The sequence below is a fragment of the Rutilus rutilus genome, assembly GCF_951802725.1.
Source record: "Rutilus rutilus genome assembly, chromosome: 2".
Classification (NCBI taxonomy): Eukaryota; Metazoa; Chordata; class Actinopteri; order Cypriniformes; family Leuciscidae; genus Rutilus; species Rutilus rutilus.
Window position 1 is genome coordinate 32,642,556 of NC_140210.1, and position 20,695 is coordinate 32,663,250.

General features: G+C 36.4%; 1 protein-coding gene across 4 annotated transcripts in view; it reads right to left on the reverse strand.

The window, feature by feature from the left end:
- Window positions 1–3,056: 3,056 nt before the first annotated feature.
- Window positions 3,057–20,695, reverse strand: part of gpm6ab (glycoprotein M6Ab) — a 62,616-nt gene continuing 44,977 nt past the window's right edge. For 2 of the 4 annotated variants that reach the window (XM_084390241.1, XM_084390240.1), the window contains exons 2-7: window positions 11,251–11,443; window positions 9,947–10,103; window positions 9,458–9,611; window positions 8,345–8,421; window positions 7,571–7,636; window positions 3,057–5,221 (exon numbers count right to left, since the gene is read on the reverse strand). In XM_084390241.1, the coding sequence (XP_084246367.1) occupies window positions 5,069–5,221; window positions 7,571–7,636; window positions 8,345–8,421; window positions 9,458–9,611; window positions 9,947–10,103; window positions 11,251–11,443 (800 nt within the window). In that variant the 3' untranslated portion in view covers window positions 3,057–5,068. Of the gene's footprint in view, window positions 5,768–7,570; window positions 7,637–8,344; window positions 8,422–9,457; window positions 9,612–9,946; window positions 10,104–11,250; window positions 11,444–20,695 lie in introns of all 4 variants that reach the window. The other 2 variants (XM_084390243.1, XM_084390242.1) reach the window with 1 other exon arrangement.

Below are 20,695 nucleotides of genomic sequence, written 5' to 3' on the forward strand. Positions count from 1 at the left end.
AAAAATTATTGCTTTCGTTTTATGTGGCATCCATACCACTATGTGTCGGAATAAGTACAAGTCTACTGCCATATTAACCACACACACACACACACACACACAAAAAACGCACATTCGAACATTTTTCTTTATCGGAAATTCTTATTAAAATGTAGTACTTAGTCAGCGATTTCATATGCAATTATTACATTTATTGAGATTCGTTTAAGGAAAGGATGACCTGTACTGCAGTGAAAGTGATTTTTCTGCTCTTGCTCTTGTTGTCATAACTGCCATAAAATGACTGCTATAGAAGTGACGGCTATTGTTACAAAGTGGGAAACCGTGCACCAAAGCAGAAAGTGACAACGTTCACTCATGTTTATGGCCCTTACACAACGCAACATGCTGTTGTTTTTCTCCATGTCAGATATTACATGCAGGATTCAAGTGAAATGGCACTGCTCAAGAACATGTGTGGCCTCTGTTAGAGAACCATTGCTTTTAGTTTCAGTGCATATGAAGTTAGGTGGTTTGACAAGCAAATGCACATTGTTGACATCTTTAATTTCCTAAAGTGCTCAGAGTGGCAGTATAACGTGTAAGTGCTGCTGCTACTGTACTACTGTTAATCCAGCATAGTTGTTACTGGGTCAATTTGGCCCGATATGGCAAATCACAGATCAAGAGTCACAATTTTCTGTTCATGGAGTCATGGTGAAAGTGAAAGCATTTTATTATGACAAATCACGTTTGTGGCGGGTGTCATGAAGTTTCAGGCTAAAAGGTTGATGTTAAGTTGCATAAAATCTTTTAAAGTTTAAACTGGGTCAAAATGACCCACAACAACACGGTTAGCCACTCTGATAAAATAGGTGAGGCCTATTGACTTTATTAAGATGACGGAACAGTATTTTCAAGTTATTGTACACCATCATGAATTATGAGCCTCTTTAGACATTTATGATGGCTAACATTGCTCTGTGGGCTCAGTGGTCCTGATATGCATGTTTGTATATGCTAATAAATCTGCCATGTGTCCAAGCTAATCACACAGATACTGTAGAGTGAGAGCACATTTGTGAATCTGCTGCAGTAGGCAATGTTCCATACCTTTTTCCTTCTTAGATTGGTGCAAAATGAGATTTCACACCTGTTAAATTGGGCACTGTGGAGTTTGGGAACTTGCATATGTAAGATCCTGCAGTTTAGACACAAAAGCCTTCATTACTTTTGCCTTCTATTCCAGTTGAAAGTCAATTGGTATGCATTACAGATTGTATTAGCAATGGGAGGGGGCAGGGGGCAATTTCTGAGACATTCAATTTATGTTTTCTGGCGTATGTGTAATGCTGTATGGCCAAGTACAAATTGTGTGCAAATGTCATTAACAGAATAAACATTTAAAATGTCAAAAAGTGGCAAAGCTTAAGTATAGCCTATTCCTTGGTGAGAACATCACTGACGCATTATTGTAAATGTAGCCTATATTTGATCTGAGACTTGAAAAGCAAGTATGCAAAACCTTGGTCAGTCAATGCAAAAACCATAACCTTGCTTGTTTGAGGCAATGTGGATGACAATTTTCTATTTCATTCATACCACTTTGGCTAATTTGTAATTTAAACATCACAATGTAATTATGTCACATCTTAATATATTTAACGTTATTTTTCAAGACTAAAGGAACAGATTTTTTAATTCGATTTTTGTATGTTGCTTTTCTGTGTACGTCAGTCTTGAACAGAGAAATAAAATGTCATCTACTGCAGACCATAGGTCACAAGAATTGGTTTCGTTTTAGAACTTTACTGCCAGCTACTGGCAAGCAATTGCACTGCAGTCTTTTTACAAAGAGACGTGGACAACAGATTTTAAAGTAAGAATGCCATATCTCTTTCCCTTCGTTATTAATTTGAAATATCAATAGTAAGAAGAACGCTCAGACAAATGTCCCATATGATAGATGAAACGGAATTTGCACAGATATTAAATTTGCAGTAAAATCTATATTGAACCTATAGAATTTTCTTCTGCATTCATGTGCACACATGTTCCACCTTAACATGCAAGGACTATCCTTGCACCCATGAGTTAATATTCATAATTGTAGTTAATGAATGATAATTTATAAAAATAGGTGTAATCCAGACATACATAAAGTGTAAGAATTAATAATAGCATAATAAAACCAAATATGTTTTGAATATTTGGCATAAGGAATTTTCTTTAGATAAGTACCTGCCAGAGAAGGTGCTCCCCCAGCTGATTCTTGGTTCCTGCCATTCTACCTAATTTTTCCATGCCATATTAGCCTTTTTCCTGTTGACTGGAGATATTACATTTAAAAAATTGCATATACTTTACAAATTAACCTTAAATTAATTACTAGCATCTTAGTCATAGGTCCGGTTCTGCGTTCGTCATTACGTTGTGCATCAAGTTCAAGGGTTACTCTTTTGGTGTAAATTGATGCATACGGCCGTCTGCCGGAAGCTAGTTATTTTAGTCGATAAAGTTTTAAATATGGATATTTTTCTTACATGGAAGCATCGCTTCACTTCAGAGGCCTTTATTAACCCCCGGAGACGCGTGGAGCACTTTAATCATGAATGGATGTCCTTTGATGGACTTCCAAAGACATACACCCATTCACTCCCATTATAAAGCTTTGAAGAGCCAGGACATTTTTTTATAAAACTCAGATTGTATTCGTCTGAAAGAAGAATTTCTTATACACCTATAGGATGGCTTCAGGGTGAGTAAATAATGGGCTAATTTTCATTTTTGGGTGAACTATCCCTTTAAAGCCTTGTCTGTGAAACCGGGGTATAATGTACTAAATTGACTAACAATTTAGGTTGGGTTAAAATTCACTTGCCTGTTGTCAAGCTTGTTCTCAGACTTTGTTCCCTGCAAGGATGCTATATGTCAGCATTTCCTTGTGTTGTTTTTAAAGAAATGCATTTAAAACTATGGGTTGTATTGAACTATAGATGCAAGATTAACAGGCGTTAAAAGTTCACTCACATGACCTCCAAATAAAGCAAATCTCAAACACACACGATAAACATGAACAATTAAAACAAGTACACAAGTGTCTTTATTTACGCAAGCAAGTTTGTTTCTACAGTTCGAAAAGAAAAAAGCCACTGTCAAGCTGTTGGCACATTTATGTACAAAACCAGTTAATTTTACTGCCTGCTACAAAGCATTCTCAGTGAAAGTACAAAAAACTAGTACAGTATGTGGATAAAGCTGAAAGCAATGTCAGGGTAATACTGGATACGCAACATCATAACAAGTATAGGTTTAAGACATGGTTTGGAAAATCATCACGAAGTTGAAAGGACAAAACTCAAACACTACAACCTAATAAGATATTTAGCTTAATATTGTTAGCGTAGCAACTGTAATACTGCACATTTAGAAAAAATATAGTTGACCCCAGCAAGACAGTCAGTCATAAGTGTAAAAATCAAAATAAAGGATTTTTTTTTTCTTTTTGAGTTAGTCAAAACTATTACCATTAGATGCATAACCATGCCACAAATAACAACTAGATTTACGTTTTTTTTTGTTTTTTTTTTAACCTACTACAAGTATCTTTTGTGGTTTAAAAAAAAAAGCTGCATGACTAGTAAGAGTACAGGGACTCTGCGTTGATTCCAAATGCACTTACACCAAAAAACTCACAATGGTCCATAAGTGCACAAAAACTAGCTTTTTTTGTTTTGTTTTTTGAGACACTGACAAAAGTACTTTACTGCAAAAGTAGGGCAACTGAAGTCGGCAAGACCGAGCCAAAACACTGAGTTTGGCGTTATACATGCCTGTACACCCATATCTTTCTTATTTATTCAAAACATATTTGAATGTTACCTTGTTTATTCAGCCTTCCACAGTGTTTGGCAGAGTCATTGCAATCAACTTTTCCATTTAGATTTACACTTCTCTGATATGAACGACAATCTCAAGAATATCACCTACTGTAACACTGACTGGCGAGATGTGTTTTAGAAATTGACATGAAATGTGTTCACACTTAAAGAGATATATACAGTTCAGAGGAATGACCAAAAAACTGTTTTCATTTGATTACTTGCATTTAAAAGTTAAAGCTAAAACTAAGCAATAAAACACCTGAAAATGTTATTAGCATGTGAGAGTATGGCTTGCAATGAATGAAAGAAAACAAATATCCATAGAGTCTCCCAAGGCAAATCCTACATGACCGCTCTAGCTGATTTGAGACGTTCTTTCACGGTCCTTCTTTCCCAATCAGCAGCCATCTTTGTCAAAGCTTAACAAGCGTTTACTAAGCACCAGTGTCACACCTTCCATTAATACTGCGCACAGCTAGCATATACAGTTAGGCCAAGCTACAATATAGCAGTAAAAGTCACTTTAAGGTACTTTTTGAAATCCCTGGCACTCCAAAACTGAATTTGTTGGAAAAAAAATCTGTACATTTTTTATGCTGTTGCTGCTGTAAGTGTGGCACAGCTTGAGCGATTTAACCTGTAAATCATAAGTTACAAGTTTGGTCACATTTTGGTTTTTAAAAAGTCGGTGAATCTAAATCATGACTAGCCATTTATAGGGTGAGCTTGAAGACCGTAAATCAACGGTGTGTAATACAAAAATGTGAAAAGTGTGCTTGTAATCCCTTTGGCTAAACCCAAAACCCCTAACAAGACCCAATGAGACATAAAAGTATGTGGTACAAAAGAGAAGTCACTCAGCTTGGTGTGTTTATCAGGATGTGCTCTCAAACACGTCAACAGAAAAGGGAGGTAGAGGAGAAATGAAAGGACAAAGAAACTAAATCTATATCCTGGGTAGTCAGAGACGTTGCCATTGAGACGATAAGCACGCCCTTAGACCAACATTCTGGGTCACACCCGTACATAGCAAGTGTTACAGTTATTTGCCTCCCCAATCCCATCACACTCCTCTCCCCTGGAAACCATGGAAATTAGACTTAGTTAAGTTTAGTTTATATATGTGTCTTCAGGGAAGGGAACGTCATGCTTGTGTATGTGTGTGTGTGTATACATATTTATATGTGTGCGCATGACCGCGTGCTTTATGTGTATGCATTCAAACGCTCTTTAGAGCGAGTAGAGTGGATATCATGAAGCTCCTGCTCCTCCTTGGACTTGATATCCTCGTATTTCTGCATCCGGCAGGCGTCCTTCACGTAAGCCCAGTTAGCCGACAGCACCATCAGGTAATGCACCTACAGCAACACAGTGGTTAGAGGGGAGGGTTAGTGTTAGTGCTGATGACCATTCCGTACACCCCCCCCCAAAAAAGGTCAAATAATTACTCTGGAGAAGACAGGGATGGTGTTTAGTGCCCCAGTTTAGACTGGAGATCAACCAGATCAGTTATTTCCCATGTCAGGCAAAGCGGCAACCGGTTCCAGCTGAATATAAGCCAAGTTAGTTTGTTTGCTTACACATGTTATCACTTGTAACTGTTGGGTTAACTTGGGGCTACGCAGCTGGTTATGGCGGGGAGGTGGGAGGAGGACAGGAACTGAAACGATTTTGCAAAATGGAAGGGCCAGGGTGTCATTTTAATCAAGCCAATTATGGGACGTCATTATGAAAGTCGCTGCCGTAGGCGATGGTGGTGGGGCCTTTGGTGGACAGAGAGTGTGTCGGGAGGTGGGAAGGGACACCCCAGACCAGAGCTGGCTTCAGAAACGCGTGCAGTACCTCCCCGTGTTCTTAGACGTCAGAATGACATTGTTACGGATGAGGACAGACACTGCCACCACCTATGACAGTAGCCAGATCATTAAAAAAGAGAAATGAAGAAAGTTACTCCTTTTCACCCTCATGTCATTCCAAACCTGTATGATATTATTTCAGTGAAAGTGAATGGTGAGCAAGGGCTGTCAAGTTATATCTTCTGAAGCCATATGTCATTAGCCCCTTTCACACAGAGATTCCGGAAAATGCACTGAAAATATTGTCCCGTTAATGTGGATTGTTTGATTTTGGTTCATTCACTCAGCCAGAGATTTTCTTGAATCTGTGCATGCGTTCACACACATCCCATTAAGACACATGACACTCCCCTTACGGCATTGGTCCTGCCCTTGGGATCCCAGTAATGTTACTACAGTACTAGGTTTGTGTTCACACAGAAGGCACTCTAGCAATTGTATGGCAATTTTCTGGGATCAACGCTCTGTGTGAAAGGGTTGAGTGATAATCTTGAGTCCTGCGGCACTCAAATCGTGAGCCTTTCACAAGAATTCACATTCTTGTATATTCAAATATGCACATCAATGATGGCAAACATCATTGGTTCTTGTGTGTCTTGTAACCAATTTTGAATATGTGCATTTGTAAAATGAGTTAAATGAGTTAAACCTCATGAGATTTGAGAGATAAGTCAGAGGAAAAATACATATGATGCCTTTTAGGGTGCATTTTTGTCAATTTGTGAGCCTTTAGTCACCATTTACCTTCATTGTATGGAAGAAAAGAGCTGCCAAACATCTCAGATGTGAAAAAAAAAAAAAAGGGACCAGAGTGAATAAATGATGCCAGAATTTCAAACTGAACTATCCCTTTAAAAGTGGATGGTTTCGAAAATTGTGGTATAATTAATGCATTTTCAGAACAAAAATGGCTCCTGCAGTTGCGTTGCAATGCCACAAATGCAATGCCACTCCGAATATAATTTAGCTGAAGTTCCTCCATACACCAATGGGTGGCATCATTGCTGCACAAATCAGCAAGCTGCGAGTATGCAGCAATATTCTCTGAAAGGTATGATGTAATTATATAATCAAAAGAGCACAAATTATGATCCAATTCTGTAGACTCTTTGTTTCTAAGTACTTAATGTCCAAGCTGTTTTCTCATTTGCAAACCATGTGGAATGCAATTAACTCATATAAATGAGGCCAGACTGTTGCCTTTCCAGAAAACAAATGCATTGTGCTTTTCAGATAAGCTTAGGCAGAAGACAAAAGCACAGTACTTGGTAAAAAACTAAGGTAGACACAGTGTATTGACAGTCTGACTCAAATAAATTTGATGCTATTCTATTTACCTTCTACATAAGCCCTTATATTATTAACTAATGAAAATGGCTTTCTAAGGTTCAAACCAATGGGCAGAAAATGGTGCCTCACAATCACTTATCGCTGTTCCAAACAAGCTTCTCTCCTTCCTTCCCTCTCCTCTTCTGTTTCCATGGCAACAACACCTCCTGCATTTTCAATGATGAGCGTTTCTCTCCCTCTTTCTGTCTCCTTCTCTCTTTGCTCACTCACTATTTTACAAGAGGCCTTGAATGTCTATTGCATTTTAGAAAGACCCACACATTCTTTCATGATTCTAAACAAGTGCCTGGTTTCTATAACATACTTGCTTAGATTTCATATTACCCATCTCACAGGTGTCACTGGAGTCAACGAATTAATGAAACTCATGAATCAATCTATATTGAATTTTATTGCCCCTGAAAGGAAATGTAGATTCAATGGGAATTTATACAATGCAGAAATGGAGTAACAAAGAAAGGTAAAAAAGCTAGCGAGAAAGAAAGCAGTGGAAAAGCTCACCATGGCAATAACGGCTGCTCCAGCCCCCGCAAGTGCGCAGACGAACAAGTGGAACGTCAGATCCAGCTGAAGAAAGAGACAAAAAAAGACTGAAGAGGAGAAAACGTGGATGGTTTTCTGAACAATTACCATGAACACTGTAAAAAATTATTTTTCAAAGTTGTAAATAAAACAAAGTTTATTGGAATGCATTTTACAGGAAAATACTATTTCAGTCTTTCTGTCAAAATGTAATGTTTAATTCAATGTGTTACTTGACGTTTCTTTACCTGTAATTAACTGTAAAAAAAAATGTCTACACCAGCAAAGTGCAGATAAATCTAGATCTCTAAAACAATTTAAATTGATAACCTCAATCTATCGTGACATCTTTACTATGCACATTCATTTTATTTTCAACTTCATTTTTCCAGAGCAGCACATGTCAACACTGACCTTTAAACAGATCTGATAAATGCCTGTAATCTCTAATAATATTGTGAAAACATGACATCCACTCCCATATAACTTGTGGCACAGTCCATAAAAGGAGCTGCGCAATCTTGCTAATAAATTTTAATATTATTTAACAATTATATATTTATATGGAGGAATCCCCGCTGCACTGTGTGTCTTCAGACTTAAAAGCACGGAAAGGTTTACAATTTATTCATATTCTCTCTCTCTCTCTCACTCCCCACCCTTCTTTTATGCCATAGGTCACTGACTGTAATGGCGGATTGAATTTATATGAAGATGAAGGCCATCAGTCAGGATAAAGAACTGCCAACTGACCTCATTAGATTCACACATCTTGATGAAGTTCTCAGAAGCAGTGCACAGTTTTTTCTCCTCACCAATGGACACAATTCCTGCAATTCAAATTAAGTGAGTTGTGTTAACATCAGACTATTAGGGAGTTGATATGTGCTTATTAAAAATGCAAAAAAAACAACAACAAAAAAACACAATTAGATTTGGCTAAATTGTGCTAAGTCATGGTTAGGTCATTTTTAACTTTTCCATAATGGGTTTCATTATGTCATGAACGTGATTTCACCAAGTATAACATGTTGCTGGATCAACATCTTTGTTAATCCTGGAACAACATTCCAATCAACCAATCAGATTTGAGGGACAAGTTTAGGCTTATGTCAAGTTTAGGCTTACAAACCAGGGTCAGGTGCTTCTACATTGGTGTAATTCACCAATCATTTTCCTCTGATTTTAGGGATAAGTTATGGATAGGGTTAGGTTTAAGGTAAGGATAGGGTCAGGACTAAATTTTCGGACTGGAATGTCGTTGCAGGAACATGTCTTGGCAAAGTCGTGATGACCGATGGGATACACCACAGCTATAGTGGTGATTTAACTAGAAAATAACTGTCGTTGATGTTGCAATCCTGTTAATGAATGGCTGTATTACAATTAAATGTCATAATGGTGCTCCCAGCAGTATTGGTACACAATGGATTTCTGTAATGTGTAAAAAGAGTATGTTTAATGGTATCATAATACTGTTTTTATATGCATTCTGTTGTTTAGCTGTTGTGAGTTATTTTCCAATATTCTCTGCCCTTGGAAGTCTGGATAATGCATGTAGCCTGACACATTCAGTAGCTTCTGCACTAAAACATAAATAAACTGCAACACAAAAACATAAACCTGATTGATAAAGGTTGTTTGAAGTCATCTCAGACAGTTACAGTCCTACAGCCAGCTAGACTTGGCATTCACTGCTAACTTATTCACATAGTGATCCAGAAGCACTTGAATGTGACTAGAAAATATCAGCAATCCATAGATCCATATTTTATTTAGCTGGCTAAGTATTTAGTTGACACCACCATATTACAGGGAATTACAGGAAACATGCCTCATCTAATAGTGTTGAAATGAGCTACGCACCAAACTGACGCAGGTCGAAGCAAAGATTAGTATTGTACACCACAGTGTTGTTCTGACAGGTGTTCCAGATGTTGAAATACATGAAGACTGGCAGAGAGGTGAAGGCTGTAACTCCCAGCCAAGCCAACATGAAGATATAAGTAAGCATGATGAACTGAAGAAGAAAGAAAGAGATATAAATGCTCCTTGATTACACCATTTTCACACCATATTTGTAACTCATAAAATTAGGGATGCATAACATAGCGGTGACCTTATGAGCCATCTGAAAGTTTTCTGTTATTTGAATCGGATTTATATCAGATTTCTTTTTTCTAATTCAGTAACAACCCTTCTTTTCTATTATACAATAATATGCTTTGATGCCTCATTTAACTTGAAGCATGTGCTTTCTTTTAGTGTAAAACTTATAATTTAGAAAATCACAGTTTCAAGATCAATGTTTTGCTCATCATATATTACAGTAGTTGTTTGGGTGGTTGATCTTACCCAAGCACTGACACAGCGCCCGCAGGTGGTGATCTTAAAGTCCCCATAAAGGTCCCGGATGGCCCCAGTGGTGAAAAATCCCTCCACCATCAGCAGAATACCATAGACGAAAAAGGCTGCTGCCACTCCATAGATCACATACTTAAAGATGTCAATCCTGAGGAATCAAAACGATAAATAACTAGTGACTTTTAATGAAAAGAGTGTCAGCGCTTATCTAGCATACAACGGTAATTCAATGACAATAGAGGGCACAATGGTGGCAGAGTACGTCTATACATTAAACTCAATTAAAAACAAACATATAACTGTCTGATTTACTTATTCCAAAGCCTTACTCAGAAAAAAAATCTAATAAAATGGCTGAAGAAATGCTGCTCCACACCATCATTCCTTCCTCCACCCACTCCTTTCCCTTGTTCTCTCCTTCCATCCTGCTCTCCTTCCCACCAGTGGAGTTCCGGTGAGCAGGTGTGCTCGGTTGATCTGGTGTGATTTCAGAACGCCTAATTCTCTGACTGGGACAGATGCCAAAACCTAACATGGTAGCTCAGAAAAATCAGGCTTGGCAAAAGTTTGTGCGTGTGTCACTGTTCTTTAGAAATTTGAGTGTGGGAAAACAAGCTATTTTCTTTACTCGCTCTAGATTGAATTATTCTGTATTGTCGCTGTTGAACAAACTTGAATAAGGTGTATGCAACAAGTCTGGTTTTTTTTTAATGGTAGAGTTAACCAATAAACCACAAGTAGACAATGAATGTAGTCAGCACAACCTGATTTCACCAAGTACAACATGTTCCTGGATCAACATCTTTGTTGATCCTGGAACAACATTCCAATCAACCAATCAGATTTGAGTGACAGCCATGGTTATGAGCTTCTACATCAGTGTTATTCACATATCATTTGCCTCTGATTTTAGGGATCATTTATGGGTAGGGTTAGGTTAAGGGGTAAGGATATGGTTAGGACAAAATTTTCAGACCAGAATGTTGTTCCAAGATCAACAAAATATGTTGTATATATGTTGTAGAATATGTGCATGTCGAACTCTGCAAAATCAGGACATGCATGAAGTAATATGTCATATGAAGTAAAATGTTAATTCATGAGCTTGGGTTATTTGCAATAGACAAGCAAAAATGTCAGTTACCACTACATTATTGAGGAGCACTGGTGAAAGAAACTGAATTGAATTCATGTGCATTTGAAAAGTAGGGTGCAACTAAAAAATGTCACTGAAATTGCGCTCAACAGGCAGCAATGTTGTTTTTTTATTATGACTTTGGTACTGTGGCACTCACATGGTGAAGACGTCCAGGGCATCAACAGGCGACCGGACAACATCAAAGTAGGTCTGCAGGATGGTGACGGTCCCAGAGAGAGCCTCATGACCACAGCCACAGAAGAGCGCCACCCCGGCATACAGCAGGATGGTCGCGATCAGAGAGGCATAGGGTATCCCACTCAGACATTTGAGGCAGCATTCAGAACACCCTGGGAACAAGAGGGAATGTCAGTCCATAACTGCTATAAGAGCAGTTGTGTATGACAACCAATAGCAATGCTTTACCACCCATATAGGGCAATGCTGTTGATAAATATGTAGAAGTGCAAGAGAACAGGGAATGTGTCAAAAATGTATTCAACAAGGTATCTTGTTGAGTGAAAGTATTTAAATGTACACTGTAAAAAATCATATGATCAATAAGTTATGACAACATATGTTTTTACATTGCTTTAACTCATGTTAACTCATTTTTTAAGTCAGTTTAATGTAATTTAAGTTGAAATGACTTTAATATTTAAGGCAGCAACTTTTTTACAGTGTAAAAAGTCGTTTAATTTTTTTTATATAAATCAAGAGACTGTTGTTTTTTAAAGAAATTAATACATTAAAACAAGGATGCTTTAAATTGATCAAAAGACAGCAAAGACTTTTACGAAAAAGAAAAATTTTGAAACAAAAATATTACATTATTATATTTTAATTCAGCTTTTCCATCACAGATAAACAATACATTTGAAATATCAACATAATAGAAAACAATTATTGTAATAACATTTCACAATATTATTGTTTTTACTGTATTTTTAAATGCAAACTTGGTGAGCATAAGAGACTTATTTCAAAAAACATTTAAAAAAAATCTTAACGCCCCTAATCATTATATAACTGAAATAGCTTGGTTGTCAGTTAAAAAGCACAAGTCCTTCAGGGTTATAAATGGCAAAAACTACATCAATTCAAAGCAGGACGGTTTATGTACAACAAATGAAAATTATAAATTAGAGTCCCATTGGTCCATTGCCCATCTCAGAGGGGTAACAGTTTCACCAGATGAAAGTGCAAAGCAAATTCTATTTTCACAGTCAAAGAGAACATCCATTCCCACACATGTCACAGGGCAGGAAGTCTACTGTCACTCTCTAACCAATCATAACCACCACAACTGAAAGATTCATGAACACAATTCAACAGCACGCAACCACTATTGATTGAAATACTGCAAGTCGAGAATGGCACCAGTGGCGGCTATTCCACAGCGCGACACAGCAATGAATTAAGGGGTCATCTTAAACAAAACCCACCAGTACATGAAAGCATAGTAGATCAGGTCTTCAGAGGATGTTCACTATCATGTACAGTATACCTTAGAAGAAAAATAAGAGTCCTTATTGTTGAACTCAGTAAGTCAAGCAGGCTAAATATTTCACAGCACAACCTCTTAAGCCCTGAAGCTGAATGCTCACGGTTTTTGAGCTTACATCCCATCTTCTCACTGAGCGCCTTGTAGCCAAGCAGCTATTGGTGCAATATCATTGTGTCTGCATTCTCCTCACTCCTTGTAGCTGTGCTCCAGAACCTGCCGTTTATTGTGGAGAATGTGTTTTTTGCAGCAGTGACCCAGCTGTTACAGGGGAAACAGACTTGCACCTCCATTACACCTTGAGAAGAGCCTGCAGCTCTGAACACAGTATAAATGCTCTGGAGAGCAGGCAAGCGTTACTGCATCAAAACATTCTTTATGTAATCCTGTATACTGACCTGAGTTATGCACAGATTAAGAAAATATAACAATGTTTATGTATTAATCACACCATGCATTAGTACAGTATACTGGAATTTCAATCAGTGCTCAAACTTTTCGTATGTGTTGATTCTTGTATAGTATGACTTTTGTTTTCTGTTTAAACATGAATTCAATCAGATCAACATAATTAAAATAAATACAATTTTAACTTCTATGTAAAACGCTATTAGTGCAGAGAAAAGCGCTATATAAATGTAACAAATCATTATTATTATTACTGTAATTAATTATTAAATGTTTTAAGAACACTAAAGTCTGCAGTCTGTGAATAGATCAGTAAGATTTTTTTTATGAAATAAATGAATTATTTAATTCGGTAATTAGACTTTAAACTGATTAAGTGAGACAGTAAAGACATTTACAAAAAAATTAACAAAAAATATTTTAAATAAATGCTGTTCTTTTGAAAATTCTATTCATCAAATAATCCTGAAAAAAAGTATCACAGTTTACACTAAAATATTAAACAGCACAACTGTTTTCAACATTGATGATAATGATAATAATAATAATAATAATAATAATAATAATAAATCAGCATATACGAATGATTTCTGAAGGATCATGTGACACTAAAGACTCATAAAGACACTAAAGACTCCCGTCATCACGAGAATAACTTACATTTTAAAATATACTAAAATGGAAAAAAAGTTATTTTAAACTGTAATAATATTTCATAACGTTACTGTGTTCACTGTGTATATATAGCCTTGGCAAGCATAAGAGACTTCTTTCAAAATCATTCAAAATTATTACCAACCCCAAACCTTTGAAGGTAATGTACCTGTAATTAAATACATTTTGAGCAGGAAAACATTTGATGTGTCCCTATATTGCAAGTTTGAATTATTTGGACACCTTTGTGGTCTAAACTAGCTAAATGAAATACCATATATTAGCGATTATATACTTTTCTGGATATCCAATCGTCTTGGGAAGTACAGCTATACGAACTATATTTATAATATACCTACAGTAATCTACACAAAATCCCATATTTTTATTCAGCGTAGAGTCAGCAGAAAAGTCTACATGCCATTAAGACTTAATGTCTTCGCATTTTCGCTAATGCTTGGATCCCTAATTCCAGGTGTCTGTAAATTTGAATGCCCCTCATTTTAGGGAGATTGACTGATATCTGGGAGTGAAGTAGAGTGACACGTTACTTATTTATCACGCCAATAAACAGCACCAAACTGACATCCCTGTGGTGTCCTTAAGATGCAGTCAGTCTTGAGAGAGCTGAAACAGATTAATGAGGGAGCCAAAGTCTGTTCTTTGATCTCAGTGGGATGAGACATGAGATCAATACTCAGACTGTCAGTGGAAAACTCAAGCCTAAACCTGCCTCATCAAGTGCACCCCTCTCATGCCATATGTGCCGGTAAGAAATCTATAATGTTTGCTTAGGTAAGAATACTGCTTTTTAGAAATGATAATTCAAAAAAGTCGAAATCCATCTCTCTGTCCTTGAATCTGCCTCTTTATTAAAAAACCCTCACGGTGGATGTTTGACTCTTTCACATTCAAAAACAGTGGAGAGTGTTTTCATCGTAATAGATGCTCTCAGGAGGGAAGTCTGTACAGCTATTCTCTGCAATTAAAAGTGCACTCAGTTTTAAGAATGAAACAATGTGATTGTGCCTCACCGTGAACCAAGGTTTGCTGCTCAGTGTGCGTTACCAAATAATAGATTGTAAAATGGTTTGCAACCATAGTAAACTGGTGGGAAACACAGACCTGTGGTTATTTTAAGCTTCATTTATGTCTCTCTTTTGCTGTAATATAAATGACTTTTCTGACTAGTGAAATCATAAAAGTAATAAAACTATGATCCTGATAAATTGGTTAAAAAAAGACTAAATGGGTTGATTTTAACTAAATTGTATTTGAGCGAGTCACAAAAAAAAAATAAAAAAATCATTACAACTACATCACAAATAATAAATGAAGCTCTAAAACAGATGTGGTATAATTGGCAGGCACTTTCACAGAAACACTAATGGAAGAAGACAAGCACCCTATATTGACTACATTAAGGCTGAGAGAGGTGGTGAGCATCTCTCACACAGATGAATTGCTTCCTGCTTGGTAGTATGTCAGCAAATACAACTATCTGTCTCCTTGTCCACTGGTCCAGAAGATCAGAATCAGAGACCATTACAATGGTAATCTCCTTTCTTTCCTCACACAGACTTTCTTATGTTTAGACCAACTGCACATGGATTTCAACCAGCTGACAGAGTTCAATTTTCTTTTTTAGTGTATCATCATCATATTACATCGCTTAGATATTTTTAATAAAATACATGAGATTTCAGTTGGTTTCAAATATTATCTCAAACTGATTTCATATTTAAAATGGAGTAATATATTTAGACTAAAAATGAAATGTAATATCCAAACATTTAATTTGATGTACAAACAAATTAAATTCCTTTTAAACAGAATGAAACAGAGGAGCAGCCCAAACCTCAAAAGCACATTATAAGGCCATCAAAGCTGATGAGGAAAAATGATGTAACCCAAAAATAGACACCACACTTCCATTTCAGATGACAAGTTGTTTCATCCTTGTGCAGCACTGCTGGCGTAATGTAGGTTTACAACTGGAACACTCGTCTCATTTCCTCTTTGTCCAATGTCTTTAATTCATTGCAGAGCAATGAATGCGCCACATCTATCAGGATAACAACAGGGTGGATGTGAAAGATTATTTAGAGTCGCTTCTTTCTACATCTTACATGGTCACACTAGACTTAGAAATGCATCTTGTACCTTCAGCCAACCTTCTAAATGGAGAGAAGGCATTTTGGAATGCTTGCTCATATTCCCAATGTGGGAGTGGGAATTGAACACACCAAATCTTCTGAGGCGAAAACATTGTTATTCATTGGAAAAAAAAAATACTATGCACTACAAAAATGTCTAGACTAAACCCTTTCCTTATACAAATAACATTATTTTTTACATGGAAATGGAATGTAATGGAAGAGCAGCTCAAACATCAAAAGTACATAAGAAAGGCCATCAAAGATGATGAGGAAAAATGATGGAACCATAATACACTACATTTTCATTCCAGATGATTTGTTGGTTCATACTGAAGGGATCATCAGGGACAATAATTGTGTCATCTTTTAGAACTACACTAGCATATAGAAAACTAATAGACACTGACAAAATTCAACTATTTCATGTGGTCTTAAGTGAAAACAAAGTTTTTTTGTTTTGTTTTTTGGTCATTAAATACCTCAAAATCACCTGAATCATGCTGTTTAAATTAGTATCCCTCAGTATTGCAAAAGGTTTTTAAATGTGAATCATTAAAATGAGCATTTTATGTATTTTGAAGAGTTTGCATACTATTTATAAAATAATTATCTTGGAACACCACAATATAGTATAACAAATTGTCTTGAGCCGCTCCAACTCCTGCCACTGATGCACAGCACAGATCATAATCCACTTTATATTGTCTTTAACCCACAAAATATTAGGTTTAAATAAACAGTTGTTTCTAATGTTGTATATGTAGTAGTGTATTACAACACCCTCTCCCTCACTCAAATATTGAACAAAACAGCTCCGCAGATGCAGGACTCTGAAAGGCTCCGTTCCAGCCTGACCAGAATGTGAATCAGCTCCCCAGCATGCAGCTAATGGCATGTTGAACGACCGCAGACCAACCAGAGAGAGAGAGAGAGAGAGAGAGAGAGAGAGAGAGAGAGAGAGAGAGAGGGAGGGAGGAGCTGATGCATCACATCTGTATAAATGGGAACTCCAGGATCATCATGCAGATCTATTTTGTTCATATGAGCCACTCAACAAAGAACATGGATTTTATCTCCCATAATCATGATTTATTTTTTACTTCAAGCTGTGTGTATGTGTTTGACAGACTGCATTGTGTTCAATATTAATTTTTCAAACAATTTGCTCTTTTGAAAAGGCATTACCAATCTTGATGAATAGACAACAATAACTATTTAATTAGCCTTCAATTAACTGAAACACCAGCTTGGTAAGAGATTACAACTCCACATACAACAATAATGTAGTACTCTTCATGCTTGGTACATATGGTTTTGGAAAAACTTCAATGCCATTTTTTTATAAAGTACTTTTTAAAAAAGCAGTTAAAATATTTTTTTTTGTTAAAAAAAATCATAAAAGATGCCAAATCAAAGTATCTAAGGATTCTCAATAGCAAACTGTGTGTGATACTTTAAGAGAGAAACCATACATCCATATTGCATTTTATTTTCTTTCTTTCTTTTTTTTTTATTCAAATTAATTTTATAATCATTCATTAGCCATTTATGTAGTTAGAAACAGACATTTTCCATTGCTTTTGCTTTGGTATAATAACACTTCTTGGATTTGTTAGATTATTCCACAAACCAGCTGGGCACATTATAACTTTGTCTCCCGCTTTCTGCTCTTGGCATTTCTCAGTCAATCTCTTAGGCTGATAGAATACTTACAGTTTTTGGATACCAGACAAGGATTGCTGTTGACAGGTTTTAGCTACAACATATATCAAAAACTGATGTATTCTGAGACAGGATCTGGAATTCAGGGTAGGATCAAATGGAGATCCATCCAATCTAACTAAGGTTTTCTTCATTCAGAATTCAATTTAATTTAGAAAATAAAAACATGCTTATCATAAAAGAAGTCTGTACAAGTCATTGTATGTATGAACTATATAAATAAATGGGTAAAAAAAAAAGAAAAAAAAAGACCATCACTTTATTGACCCATCAGCAATTAAAATGCATTTGCTCTTGCTGCAATCCTTGCTTGGTGTGAGGGGTGTTCCTATAACCCTCAAATTTCACTCCACTGCTGTGTGTGCATGTCCGATAGATAGTGAGCTCTTTGCCAACCACAAATATCTGAAATATGAAACCCCACTCAAAAGACATCAGGGACCAGGCAGTGTTTATCCCCTGTTAAGTCTCTCCATTGCTCCATTACTATTAAATCAAGCACACAGGGCGACCCAGGGGGAGGCATTTATGATGTCATGGACAAGGGGCATGACTCCTTTGACTTGAACGAGTATCTACTAGTAAACACTATTAATTCTATGTAAATGGATAACAATGCAATCAGGTACCATATAATGTTTAATGTGTTTGATTAATATGCACATGGGTGAAATACTAATCACTACTGTTGGTGTTCAAAAAGCTTAAGATTTGGACTGTATCAGCTGACAGTTAAATCCATAGAGGCCTCTAGGAATGCTTAAAAGACTCTGGGATATTCCTTTAGCAGTTATACCCAGGCTGCGCTGCTCTCTACATAAAGGAACCTGATGCCACTAGCTTTCATTTATCCATCTAGTCACTCTTATTTTAGCATTATTAACACGCCAAGGTCATGGGTTCGATTCCCAGGGAAAGCAAGAACTGATAAGAATGTAAAAGTGTACCTTGAAATGCAATGTAAGTCGCTTTGGATAAAAGCATCTGCCAAATGCGTAAATGTAAATGTAAATGACAGAAAAATTGACTGAAAAATAACAGGGCATGTTCCATTGAACATCTTTCCAATTACCTAGAGCTCTCGTGGGTCATGAATCAGAATACAGACTCTTCATGTTCAGGTAATGTTTATAAATTGGATTCATATGAATTAATTTCCCATTTACCCAAAAAAAAAAAAAAAAAAATAGGCTGCACATGTGTGATATGATTTGTGCTTATAGCCCACAGGCTTATTTTTAATTGCCACTTCTTAAATGATTTATGGAGAAACTTTGTCGATGAATAATAAGATATAAAATGCAAATGTAACTAATGCTGTGTAACCAGGCACATATTGAACTAGAGAATAAATGAACAGAAAAGAATTGTCTATTTTGTTCTATAGTTACAATTCGATGTAAATGTAATGCTAAACCTATGAGAGTTTAATTCTAGATATATATAGTGGTAATCTTTAGTAAACATACGGTATTGTACATGGGTGTTTAGGCACAAATTCATAGCTACCATTGTTTTAGGTTTTGTACCAATTGTACCAATATTTTCAATAGTCAATACATTCATATTTGAAGAATTACAAATTGCACAGCTTGGTTGGGAATGACAAAAAAAAAAAAAAAAGATACAAGATATGTTCACAAGATATTCACCTATTTTTCTTCTTTTCATCACATCATCAATTTTAATTCAAGTATGACATCACAACTCAAGGCAATTTTTGAAAATAATAAAATAATATAAAAATAAAATATTTTTGTTCGTTGCACTCTGTTTATATTAATTTACATTACATTGCATTAAATTAACATTTAAATTATAACTGCCTTGCATTATAACTATTTACACTAAGTGCAAATCACCCTCCTTGTTGACTATTTACACTAACTTACAAAAGGAATCCCACTAATAACAAGAGCTGTGGCATGGATATGTACGGCAGTAAGGCAGTAATAAGTATGGCATTTAATGATTTTAATGAATATATTAATTTAACTCAATATGTTGTCATTATTGCATACTGATTTATAATGTACTACAATACACTGAGGTGCTATATAGTATCTGACACTATTTGCACAAAGTATAAATAGCATCTATCACTTTTTGCAAATAGCATTTACGTATAATATATATATATATATATTATAACGTGACCTTCATATAAAAAAGAAATCTGTTATTGATACAATGTGAAAGCTTCGCTAAAGAGGATGAAGGCACTACAGTGACACCCGTGGGCAGACCAAGAGCATGCTCCATAATTCTCCTGGGATTGACAGGCATTGCATCTGAAAGTGGCAGGCCTTCATTAAAACCTGCGAATTAGCAAGCAGTCTTTGTGTTGATTGCTTTGTGCACTTCTTATTCTCACACCAAGGTCGTTAATTGGACGGCTCCAGAAGGGAAGGTTGAATAGAGCCACCCTCTGAGATTAAATGAATTAGTGAAATATATTTAACAAGCTGCTGTTGTATCAGTGACTGAACTGCATTGTATAAGAGCAGCTCTTGCAAAATTTATGAACGGTCTGTGCCTCGATGGACTTACTATAATTGCATTTATTACAGACATTATGACAGATACTGAATTTTATGACCTGTAAATGAGTTTCAAAGGAGTACTTGACAAACAGTAGACAACATTTTGCAGAGACTGAGTGCTCAAATATTTAAAGCCATAAACCAGGACCAAACCTCAAACTAAGACAAGACTCTACCAATTTCTAAATTGAGTGCTAAATAAATTGGTGGCTACATGCTACATGCTTTGGGGGTCAATGAGCTTCATAATGTATGAACGTTTGCTTTATTACCCCCTCTTTCCTCTCTGCCCTTCTTTCCTCTCATTCACTCCAGATAATCAGTCGTTGAGGCAACGCAATACTGCCAGCTGTCAGACGTCACAGGCATCAGTGCGACTCAGGCAACATCGGGTCATAAGGGGCTGCACTAAACTCACAGTTCTGCATGATTCAGTGTGTCATGGACTGACACACCTCATACTTTATTCACCCCAAAAATATAAATTCCCAGCTTTAATAAAAATAAAAATAATAAATATTCCAATTCAAACCAAGGTCCATGTACAGCCTGGTAGGTGCAGGTAGATAGCAGGAACGGATTTAAATGACAAAAATAAGAACACTCTACCGC